Source organism: Vigna unguiculata, chromosome 4 (assembly GCF_004118075.2).
Source record: "Vigna unguiculata cultivar IT97K-499-35 chromosome 4, ASM411807v1, whole genome shotgun sequence".
NCBI classification, from domain to species: domain Eukaryota; kingdom Viridiplantae; phylum Streptophyta; class Magnoliopsida; order Fabales; family Fabaceae; genus Vigna; species Vigna unguiculata.
This window is the reverse complement of record NC_040282.1, coordinates 28,031,163-28,043,295: the sequence shown is the minus strand read 5'-3', so window position 1 is coordinate 28,043,295 and position 12,133 is coordinate 28,031,163. Positions and strand designations below refer to the sequence as shown.

The 12,133-nt window shown below is 31.3% G+C and overlaps 1 protein-coding gene across 1 annotated transcript; it reads left to right on the top strand.

Annotated features, from left to right (window-relative positions):
- Window positions 1-326: 326 nt before the first annotated feature.
- Window positions 327-10,304, top strand: LOC114181955 (T-complex protein 1 subunit theta). The gene is made up of 13 exons (XM_028068649.1): window positions 327-656; window positions 1,012-1,274; window positions 1,370-1,516; window positions 1,603-1,764; window positions 4,068-4,145; window positions 4,972-5,105; window positions 5,226-5,298; window positions 5,376-5,453; window positions 5,660-5,782; window positions 7,181-7,275; window positions 8,183-8,392; window positions 8,655-8,712; window positions 9,936-10,304. The coding sequence occupies exons 1-13, from the start codon at window positions 509-511 to the stop codon at window positions 10,002-10,004; spliced, it is 1,638 nt and encodes a 545-aa protein (XP_027924450.1). The 5' UTR covers window positions 327-508; the 3' UTR covers window positions 10,005-10,304.
- Window positions 10,305-12,133: the final 1,829 nt, after the last annotated feature.

Here is a 12,133-nt window from a genome sequence, read left to right as displayed (position 1 = left end):
AAAAAAATTTAAATTTCAAAATTATATTTTTAACTACTGGCTTAAAAATCATGAATCTTGAAAAATTATAAGACTAAAATATTTTTATTTTAAAATAAGAAGACAGAATTGTCAATTGAAAGTAGTAAAAAAAGGAGGAAAATTACATTTTAGTCACAAAATTAAAATAATAGAAAATAGAGACACAAGTAATCATCAATATTTAAAAAAAAAATACAATTTTTGTGTTGTTAAAATTTGATATTATTTGTTTTTTTGAGGAAACTCATGTTATATATTATATTTTAATTGTATTTGTGCGATTGTTTATGCATTTATTAGTTTTTCTTTGATTTTCTCCATATTCTTCCACTCTCTGCTTTTCACCTCAAAGCTTGTTGGGCGGTATTAGGGTTTAGTGAGAAAGTCCGAGGCAGTGACACAGTGTTGCTACAGAGATTTCATAGTTGAAGAGTGAAGTTACCATTTCCAGGGTTTTAGGGTTAGGGTATTCTCAAATTGCAAGAACATGGGTTTTAACATTCAACCCTATGGGATTCAATCCATGCTCAAGGAAGGTCACAAACACCTTTCTGGTCTCGATGAGGCGGTTCTCAAGAACATCGACGCCTGCAAACAACTTTCCACTATAACTCGAACTTCCCTTGGTCCCAATGGTAACGATCGCGCTTACCTTTTTTTTTTGTTTTACGTTTTTTCAACTCATCCCCGAGTGGATGTTGCACCTTCAGATTCCAAAAGTTTGGATTTTTATAATGTGGGTATGTGTACGTTTTCATGGTTGTTGATCTAGCGTTTATACGGGATGCAGTACTAAGAGTAAATGTAACGAGGTGGCTATAAAAAGAGAAGTTTCTGTTTTTCGTTTGCTAAGGGAGTTTTTCATTTTGGGTTCTGGGAACGTTTTTTTATGTGTTCGTGAATGAATCTGTTGCTTGTTGGTGTTCACAGAAGGAAGGGTTTGTCTGGATAGATTTAGATTTTTGTAATATTTTGTTTGATCTGCTTCAGGTATGAATAAGATGGTTATAAATCATTTGGACAAGCTTTTTGTCACGAATGACGCTGCGACAATTGTGAACGAACTTGAAGTTCAGCATCCTGCTGCCAAGGTTTTGGTTTTGGCCGGGAAGGCTCAACAAGAGGAGATTGGGGATGGAGCTAACTTAACTATTTCATTTGCTGGGGAGCTCCTGCAAGGTGCTGAGGAACTTATCAGGATGGGTTTGCATCCGAGCGAGATAATCAGTGGATACACTAAAGCAATCAACAAGGTTTTTTGGTTTTGATGGGAGCCTTAGTGATTCGTCTTTAAATTTTGTATTGATGTTGCTGATTTCTCTCGCTCTAATTCTTTGACATGTTTCAGACTGTTCAAATATTGGATGATCTGGTTGAGGAGGGTTCGGAGACTATGGATGTTCGTGATAAAGAGCAAATTGTTTCTCGAATGAAAGCAGCGGTTGCTAGCAAGCAGTTTGGTCTAGAAAATACCATATGCTCACTTGTTGCTGATGTGAGTGCATCCGGATCCATTTTACTATGATAAACTGCTTTTGTAGCATAATACTGTTTACAATCTGACCTTTGTTTGGAAAATAGGCATGCATCCAAGTATGCCCGAAAAACCCAGCAAACTTTAATGTGGACAACATTCGCGTTGCAAAGCTCTTGGGAGGGGGCTTGCATAACAGCACAGTAGTTCGGGGAATGGTGTTGAAGAGTGATGCTGTTGGGACTGTAAAGCAAGCAGAGAAGGCAAAGGTGAGCTTTCTCTGTGTTGAATTTTTTCGGTTTTATCGATGAGTATCCTATAAATTCATTTGTTGTGAATTAGCACTTTAATTGTCTGATTCTATTTTTAGTTTTGGTTTTGTTCTCTAACCTTTTTTTGTTTTATTTTAGTCCTCACTTTAAAGTTTAAAATTTTTAACAAGTTAATTCTCTGTTAGCTCCAGGCAACATTCTAACACCTCTAATTAATAGCTCTGTTAATGATGTTTTGTTGCCTTCTAATATAGCTTAACATGGTTTCATGTTGGTCTAACTCTTTAGAATGTTCAACAATTTGTCCGTTCTACAACAAAGAATTTGAAACAGGGGTGTGCTACACTCGAGGGTTAAACCATGAAACCCATTGAAATATTGGTATTTCATTGAACCACAAAATCTAATTTCTCGCATATAAAAGATTAAACAACCCATTCTAACACTGCTGTGAACTACACAATCAAGCCCTTTGCAGCCATTGAAAACACAATCTTCATTTGAAAATCTTTTCATAGAAGTAATAGATTTGTACTGTGATATGGTTTTGTGTGAATGTCGTATTTCAGTGGAACTCAATAATCAAATGAAACAATATTTTAATCACCTTGTATCAAAAGTGTAATGATCTAATCTAAGAGGCCATTGTTGACATCTTGAAACAAAGTCTAATTACCATCTCTCCATATGTTGTTCCTTCCTTTCACTTTTTTTTTTTTTTTTTACTCATCTTTGTTGGTTTCATTTGCTGTTGCTACTTTTATTTTTATAATTTTCACTACTAGGGGCATTATTGAACTTGATTTGAACTTGGTAGCAGAAAACAGATACTGCATTTGAAATTGTATGCGCTAAGTAGCAAGTTTCACGCGTTTTTTTTTCTATGGTAAGAAACAAGGACCAAATAAGCCCAAAATATTATTTTGTCATCCTAACAAAATATTATTTTGTCTTAGATGCAATTATGTTACTATAGAGGTCTACCTGAAGCCTCCTTCATTGTGTCTGCTATCAATGAGTCTGCTATCAGTTCTGAATATCTTCAAAGCAAATGGTTCTCCATTTCATTATCTCCAAACCAAGTGGTTCTCCATTCCATTATGTCCAAACCAAATTGTTCTCCATTCCAGGACAACACATACTCTTGCTTGAGATTAACCTGATTTTTATGAACATCAATTCTGTATGCCATAAGATTAGTGGCAAAAGGCAGTGTCATTGACAGTGTTGACAAAGTTATTACTAGAATTGGATTTGGATGTATTTGTGAATGAAAAGGACTAAGTGTTTGGGTGTTTAAATGTTAGAGAGCCAAGACAAAATAAATCGGGTGAGAGGACTTGATCATTATTAACATGTTAAAAATAATAAAAAAAAGGAAACAACAATATAAACCAACATAGTAAGCCAAGTTATTGAGTTGTTATTGCATTTATAAAAGTCATAGAATTGCATTGACAGTGTTGACAAAGTTATTTCTAGAATTGGATTTGGATGTATTTGTGAATGAAAAGGACTAAGTGTTTGGGTGCTTAAGTGTTAGAGAGCCAAGAACAAAACAAATTGGGGGAGAGGACTTGAGCATTATTAACATGTTAAAAATAATAAAAAAAGGAAACAACAATATAAACCAACATAGTAAGCCAAGTTATTGAGTTGTTATTTCATTTATAAAAGTCTTAGAATTAGATTTATATTTATGATATTCTGCATTGTTTAAAATTTGTGTGGAGTTTTCAATGCTTTTTTAGTTTCCAATGGTTTTTGTCTTTGACCAAAAATTTTGGCTGGTATTTGATGTGAATTTATGAAAGCAATTTCTTTAGTAGTGTTCTAGGGCATGTTGAAACCAACTCCTATGATTACGCATTATTTAGTCATATCCTTTTTGGGTTCATCTGAGGCTTCAAGATTTAAACTGTATAATGGGTTTATAATTTTGCAAGGCTAAACATACTTCCTATTCTAAAAAGGGATTTAATATAAGTATGGATTGGCTAATTTTGAGATTATTTAATCGAGTATTACCTACTAATATGATTGGTGTTGTGTCATGCATATTGCAATTATATGCTTCAACATTGAAGCTCTACTAATTTCAATGAAGTTATTTGTTCTCTCACTTTTTGTTGAGATGCATATTTTCCTGTCATCATGGAGCAAGATCTGTTTCTATAATCTCCTACATTGATTATATTTAATAATATAAATCAAGATATGAATACTTTTCTCCCAATGAAAACATATTGGCAAATTTTCAAACTGTCTTGTGCTGAGTTCTTTTATCTGTATTGTTTAAGGTTGCTGTGTTTGCTGGTGGTGTTGATACATCAGCAACTGAGACTAAAGGAACTGTTCTCATACATTCTGCGGAGCAGGTATGTCAAAATGACTAGAGTTTTGAATTTGATCACTATCTTCTACTTACTGTTTTATGTAGTTAAGTTTTTTTAATTGTGTGCATATATTGTGTCCGATGTTATAAGCTGGAGATCTAACTGTGTCCAAAATAAGAAGGTTGGAAGTGATTGGTTGGGTACTATAGCTAAATCCTAATGCAGTAATGACAATCGTAAACTTGTGTTATTGTTTCTTTTTACCAAGTATAAGTTTTCTCTGCCGATTATTTGGAAGGCTCTAATAAGGTATTATTTTGGGCCATGTCATTATTGTCTTGTAGGTTTTGTTTGGTCATATTGCTGCTGAGGTTTATATGTTCATTTATCGTGATATTTTGGGCGTGGCTATGCTTTATAGGTTTTACATATTCTTCTAATTGTTATTACTCAAAACATATAAAAATCCTAAAAGGTCTGTTGTGCTTGGTCAATGCCTGATTCAAATTGTTATAACTTAATGCATACTAGCATGGAGTTTCTCAAATTATACTTTTATTTGTGCCTTCATCTATTTTTGTCATGCTGATATGTTTTGAAGTGATTTGTGGCCAGACTTTTTTATTGGAAACAATTTAATGTTTAAATTTAAAGTTGTAAGACAATTTGGCAGTAACTTTTAGGATAACCTGTTATTTTGATTCTCAACTTCTGTATTAGGAAATGGTTTTATTTATTATACCTGATGCTGTACCGCTAAAGGGTCCTTTGGATTTTATAGACCCTGATTTTTCTAATGTTTTGTTTTCCTAAATTATTTGATGCTTTGCTAAATGGATTTTTGCTCTCTTCTTTCTTATTTATATAGCTGGAAAATTATTCAAAATCTGAAGAGGCTAAAATAGAGGAGCTCATCAAGGCAGTAGCAGATTCTGGGGCCAAAGTGATTGTCAGTGGAGGAGCAGTTGGAGAAATGGCTTTGCATTTCTGTGAGCGTTACAAGTGCGTTAAGTCTTTTATCCCTTTTTGATGGGTTTAGTTGTTTCTCGCAATTGAGTTAATATGAAAACTATTAATGTTCGAGTCTAGATTGTTTTCTAACTTAAATATTATTGCATATAGGCTTGTGGTTCTGAAAATCAGCTCGAAGTTTGAACTACGTCGATTTTGCAGAACTACTGGTTCTGTTGCTATGGTTTGTGTTTTTGCTTATTTGGTTATGTGAAGATGTTTTGTGCTTTTTGTCTGATCAATTTTGTTTTCCTGCCATAGCTGAAACTCAGCCAACCAAATCCAGATGATCTTGGATATGTGGATTCTGTTTCAGTTCAGGAAATTGGTGGTGTCAGGGTATGTTCAGGCCTGAATGAGCTGTCATTTCTTGGTTCCATGTTTCTTGTTTATATTAGTTTATGTGAAAATAATCTATAATGGAAAATACACTGGTTTATTCCAAGTATGGCGTGCACTTAGTTGATTGGCTTGATTCTTTTTGTTCTTCTCATGTCTAAGTATGACAGGCATGACAGGCAACTTCCTCTTGTATTGATATGCAGGTGACTATTGTAAAAAATGAAGAGGGTGGAAATTCTGTGGCCACTGTTGTTCTACGAGGAAGTACTGATAGTATACTAGATGATCTTGAAAGAGCAGTGGATGATGGAGTGAACACTTACAAGGTAATTTCTAATGTTCTGGAATTTGAATGATCTTGAAGAAGTAATTTTCTGTTATTGCCTATGATGGAAATCCCATATCAAGTGGATATATGAACAGATTATAGCAAACAAGTGGGTGCAAATCTCACCTTATAAACCAAAATTTACTTTTTCTGTTCGCAAAATCACTTCTTGATCTTGCCTCTTTGAGTAGCCCTATGAAAACACCCAAATTCTTAAGCGTCTTAGGAGGCACACATTAGTAGGATCCAAACTTGTGTTTGGATCCATTCGGAGAAAGGCCTTTTGAAGGAACTCTGTGTTTCTTATCGAAGCAACCATTCAAATTTTCTGAATTAATCAATTGTTTTATTTTTACTTTTTGTTATTGTTTTTAATTGGCCTCCAGTCTAACCAAACGGTGAACAAACATCGTTTTGTTCAGACAGAGGCGCATATCAAATATATCAAATGTTTAAATTCTTTGATTATTCGAAGAGGTTGAGGGTGTGGAATGCGATTTCAATGTTCCCTACCTACATATATTTTGATATTCATATTTCCTTATTTTATGTTTATTATTTATAGTTAATTTATGCTTATTATTAATGGTTAACTTGCTACAAAGTAAGTTTTTTTCATCAAAATTGTCGATTATTTCATTCACTAATTTGGCAATGTTCGGAGAATTATTATAATAATTTCTATGAAGAGAATTAATTCATAGGTAGATGTAAACCTTGTATGTAAAGCCTCCACCAGAAAGCTGAAGGATCGTTAAATGTTAGGTCTTTTGAAGGAAATGAACATTTTTTTTTATTCTTGTTCTTTTCTCATCAAAGATTCAACATTTCTTTTTCTATTTTCATTTTTAATCCATTCAATTTTATGGAAAGGTCTCACTTTTTACATCTTATTTTATTGTTTTCTTTATTTTATTATTTTTCTTAATTTTGTTTTCTTTGGATGCATTCTCCATTCAAAATACATTGCAATTATCTTGTTATCTTTTTTAAACAATCAATGCCAAAATCACTTATAACAAACCGTTTTTTTTAAGAAATAAAATTAAGGTTTATTTTTGAGGTTGAGTTGACCTTCTTCTATCAATCTTGTAAACTCAGGTCTGCAAGCCTGCAAATCTCAGGATTAATATTGCTTATTACATCTTTTTGGAGGCACTTCTTTTAAAAACAATTTAATGCTTTAGCTAATTGAAATATGCTGTTTGGAGGCACTTTTTTTAAAAACAATTGAATGCTTTAGCTTATTACATCTTTTTTGAGGCATTTTTTTTTAAAACAATTTAATGCTTTAGCTAATTGAAATGTGTTGTTTGGAGGCACTTTTCTCAAAACAGTTGAATGCTTTAGCTTATTGGAATATGGATTAATCCATTTCCATGCAATTATGTATCAGGCCATGTGCAGGGATAGCCGTATTGTACCTGGAGCTGCAGCCACTGAAATTGAGTTAGCTAAACGGGTGAAAGACTTTTCCTTCGGGGAGACAGGGTACTTTTTATTTTCCTTTTCAGTTTCAAACAATGATTATAATTCTTGGGGATACATTTATTTGGGTTTTTTTCACACACATCCTTCCATTCAGTATAATTACCTGAGGAATTTGTTTGTATGATTTTGGCTTTTGGTAATGCTATTACTTATCTGGTATAAGGCTATAAATATCCAATTATTATTTTCTAAAAATTTTACATCATTTGCTGAATTCTTAAGCTCTAATAAAATTTTAAAGGCCTTTTGTGGATTGTGTGAGCGGGTTTGTTAATGATATATCTCTTAATAGGCAGAGGAATTTGATTATTGAGCTTTAGTTTTCTATTAGTGTTCCATTGATTTACCTTTTTCCATCTATGTATTTACTTAATTTTTCATAATCGATATCTTTTTTCCTATGTTTGAAATGTATTTTTATCATGGGTTTGGTGTTGTCCCCCTATGTTTTTCTGTTCTTTTTCTATTTTATTATTTTCTTAATAAAATCTTTGTTAAGGCAGTGATGTCTAGCATGAGCATATTTGGAAAATCTATCTTGAGCACAAATGTTTTTAATACTGCAATTACTATGTATTGTTGTTTGGAAATAGTTACAATTTCTGGGTATAGTTACTATGTCTTATGCTTCAGGAGTATTGTTTAACATATCTAAAGGGGTTAACTTGTTTGAATAGGTTAACTCATCTTTTTGTATTGCCTATCTGGCACTATGTAAAGATCATCGTATCTTTTTATATTCTAATGATAGAAGAATTGATACAAGTTAATGAATCAGCTAAAAGATAGTTAAGCTCTCTAAGACATTTTTTTTTTCATTTTTTCCTTTCTCAAGTATTTTTTTCCTTGGTTATTTGGTATTTGACATTTTAATGGAATTGACTAAACGTTTGCAATGGCTTTGTAGGTTGGATCAGTATGCTATAGCAAAATTTGCAGAAAGTTTTGAAATGATTCCTAGAACTTTGGCTGAAAATGCTGGGTTAAATGCAATGGAGATCATATCTTCGCTGTATGCAGAACATGCTTCTGGAAATGCCAAAGTTGGCATTGATTTGGAAGAAGGTGTTTGTAAGGATGTTTCAACCTTGGGCATTTGGGATCTCCATGTGACTAAGTAAGCTATATTCTAACACAGCATGTTTTATATGGTGGCAACCCCAAAGTTTGAGCGAATAATGAACTGTCTCTTCACTATTGTTATATAGATTCCCTTGATAAACTTCGTCCAATAAAAAATTGTAGACATTAAATGCTCCTATCGTTAATGGAGTTTATGCATTCTTTCAACTTCTAAGATTGAAACAATTATACGGAATCTGAAATTATCTTCATATCACCTGAAAGATCAGTTTCATCTTATTGTTTTTTCTGTTCAGGCTCTTTGCTCTTAAATATGCTGCGGATGCTGCATGCACTGTACTACGAGTGGACCAGGTAATCCACTAATGATAATGTTTTTGCCAGTCAATTCCAGATTCCCCCGTAACATCTCAGAAAGCATATTTTAATGAGGGAAACAAGCTTTGAAACACGTTTTATGGTTAATAAATATAAGTTATGCTAATAGTTAGTTATAGTAGTTCAGCAGTTGGAGTTGTATGATTAGAGAATTGACTTAAACAATTGTAATCTTCATCCATTTCATCAATTGAAAGTTCCCGTCTCTTCCATTGTCTTTCTGACCTGTAATCTCCAGAATCAGAAACTATGTGATTCTCACCCATCTGATAATCTTCCAGATCAATCATGACCCTAGCAGGCTCTATTTTCATTTAACGAGCAGTGTTATTTTTAAGACAGGAATGCTTAGTATTGTTTCATCAATTATTAGGCCCACTGCATGCAACACTTCACTATCACATTCATGGTTTTTCCTTAGTACCCTATTACCTTAACCAGAGTGTAAGTGAGGTACTGTAACATACGAAGATTGATTGTCACTTTTGTCTAAATTATAGTGGGCAAACTTCACTTTACTAGTTGGTTTTGTTAGGTTGAGTTAGACATTCACTTTCTAGGATGTTGATTTTAACTTGGGAGAAGTTTGATTCTTTTTACCTTGATTCATCTTATTTTCTTAGTATGTGTTTGTGGAAAAAATTATCCGGACTCAACATAATATTAATTCAGTGCAAAAGCTGATATGTACATCATGGGCACCCGATACTTTGCTATTTACAGTTGCCCATAGGGTATGGTATCATTTCAACAAAATAGAGTGCTACCGGTTGCTCTCGTCTATTCAAAGGATTGATTTTTAATTTGAGTTAAGTTTATCAGCAGCACTAAGGATTTTAGGCTGGCAGTAGTAAGCTACATTGTCTTGTGTTTAAGTAGTAGAAAGAATGTAATGTAATGACAACTTGTGGTTTACAAAGTGCAACAATTAAGGAATAAATGGCTATGATGATGAGCCTATAAGGCCTATGCCATGAAGATTATTGACAATTGCATATACAGCTTATGTGAAGTTGGATGTAAGATTTTAGTCTATTTTTTCTTGAAAAAAATGTGGATATGAGCCGTGATATATGATGTAACAATATAGAGAGAAATGAGAGGTTTCAAATAGTTTTAATATGGATGTTTCCATATATCATTGTTTAACTTTCAAAGTGTAAAGTTGGGGAGTATGATTTTTATTTATTTTTCTTCAGATTATCATGGCAAAACCAGCTGGTGGTCCAAGGAGAGGAGAGCAACCTGCAGGTGCAGATGAAGATTAGGTCCAGTATTGTGGGAATTGATTATTTATCTTGGTCATGTTTGTATCTCTACATGATGGCTCGATGGCTCGAATTTGACTTAGGCAATGTTTTATTTTATTTAGACTTTAGTAGTGGTGGTGTTCACAATTTTGAATTTTGTTTTTGCCATGAAATACAAAGAGGTGTGTTCTGTAAATTTACATATTTGTAGTCTTGTTTGTGAGTGGCGATATTAATTTACTGAGAATTATCACCCTGGCCTTTGTTTGAGATCTTATATATGTAAGTTTTTCTGGGTATCAGGTCCCTGGTATCAAATCTGTTACTCTTGAAATTTATCCATTATTGAGCTAGAAAACTTAAAAAGTGCAAGAGAGGCACTTGTAGGTTATAAAGAGGAGACAACTTGAACTTGTTAGGTTTTTCATAGTGAAACCTGCTGTAATTGTGTAAAACTAAAAGCAAACAGTGCCTAAATTTATTTTCTTCTCAATTGTTGTGGTCTTCTGTACGTAAAACATAATATTTTAAGTTAGAATCTTCTCTTCACTTGAGAAATATTAAAGAATAGATGATGGATTTTATAGTGGATTTTCCTTTGCTAGGATGTTATATTTATAATAATTTTGGGTATATTAGACACAATGTATAAGAGTGATGGAAGAGAATATAAAAAGATATATCTAAGAATTAGGTTTACTAAACACTTTTACTATAAATTATAGGCTTAAATATTTATTTTATTCAAATATTTATTTAATTTTTTTTAATTTAGTTTTAATATTAATTTTTTTTAATTTGATCTTAATATTTGTTTAATTTTTATATAAATATTATATTGATAATTCTATTAAAATTTATATTTTTATTAAATATTTTTTGTTTAGGATTAGAGTTGATTTAAAATTTGAATGAAAATTTTGAAAACAGAAATTAAAATAATTGGTTTAAATATTTAAGAGGTTAAAAATCATGTATTAAAAATTACATAAATATTATATTAATAAGTATATTACTTTATATTATTTTTAACTTTCTAAAATTTTAAATCATTGTGTTATTTTCTTTTAAAATTTTCATTTTAATTTTACGTTAACTCTAATTTTAAATTAAAAGTATTTAATAAAAATATGAATTTTAATAAGAATATTAGTATAACATTTATTTATATATAGTTTAAAATTAAGGGGGTAAAATTGCTTAATTTGTAAAAAAACCTAGGACCAAATTAATGAATATAACAAATTAATCCTATCAAGCATAATAGCTTGACACATGAATTTTTCTTTTTAAATTAAAAAAAATAATAAAAAATCAAGAAAGTCATGAAATGACATGTGATGGTTCACAATTCTTTAATTATTTTAATGATGTTAATAAAAAAGATCAAATTAAATTGATAAATATTTTAACTAAATTAAACAAAAAATAAATTAATACCAAATTGAAAAAATTGAACAAATATTAAGACCAAATCAGTATTTAAGCCTAAATTTTATATATGACTATTTATTTTAATACTAAGCATTCAAGTTGTATGTGCAGTTTGAAAACAAATGACAATTAATTTTAATGTGTTTATAGTTATTTCATGAAAATGTGGAGAATAGTTTAGTTATGAAGTAGCTTCAGGAATTACTTAAAACTATTTATTCTAACATTTTTTGTCAAGTTGAAACCTACAATTTGTGTGTATTTATGATGCACAAATACGATACGTGTGTGATATGTTGATATGTTTATTTTGAAAATAATAGGATATGATACATGATATACCCAATTGAAAAATGTAAAATAATTATTAAAAACATAGTAAATATACGAATCCAAATTAAAATCATATTTATTAAAGTTGTTAACATAAAAAAAATTATAAATTATTGTTATTATAAAAGTATTATTGCTTTATAGATTAGATTTTTCATTGGTAAGTACCGGTAAAGTATCAAACTTGAGTACGTGTCAGATATACATGACCAAAATTGAAGTCTCAGTGCATCATAAGTATGTACGGTATGTACTAAGTTTAGAACAAATAGATTTAATCTAAAGTTCTCTTAAGGATTTTAGTAATACATATGAATGTCGATCATTTGATCTGATAAATTCAATGCATATTTGTTTGGATAGCAACCTTTTACTTAAAA

Coding starts and splice junctions, on each gene's coding strand:
- LOC114181955 (XM_028068649.1), top strand. CDS start 509: ATGGGTTTTAACATTCAACCCTATGGGATTCAATCCATGCTCAAGGAA. Junction 8,393..8,654: donor TGGGATCTCCATGTGACTAA/GTAAGCTATATT, acceptor TTTTCTGTTCAG/GCTCTTTGCTCTTAAATATG. Junction 8,713..9,935: donor CTGTACTACGAGTGGACCAG/GTAATCCACTAA, acceptor ATTTTTCTTCAG/ATTATCATGGCAAAACCAGC.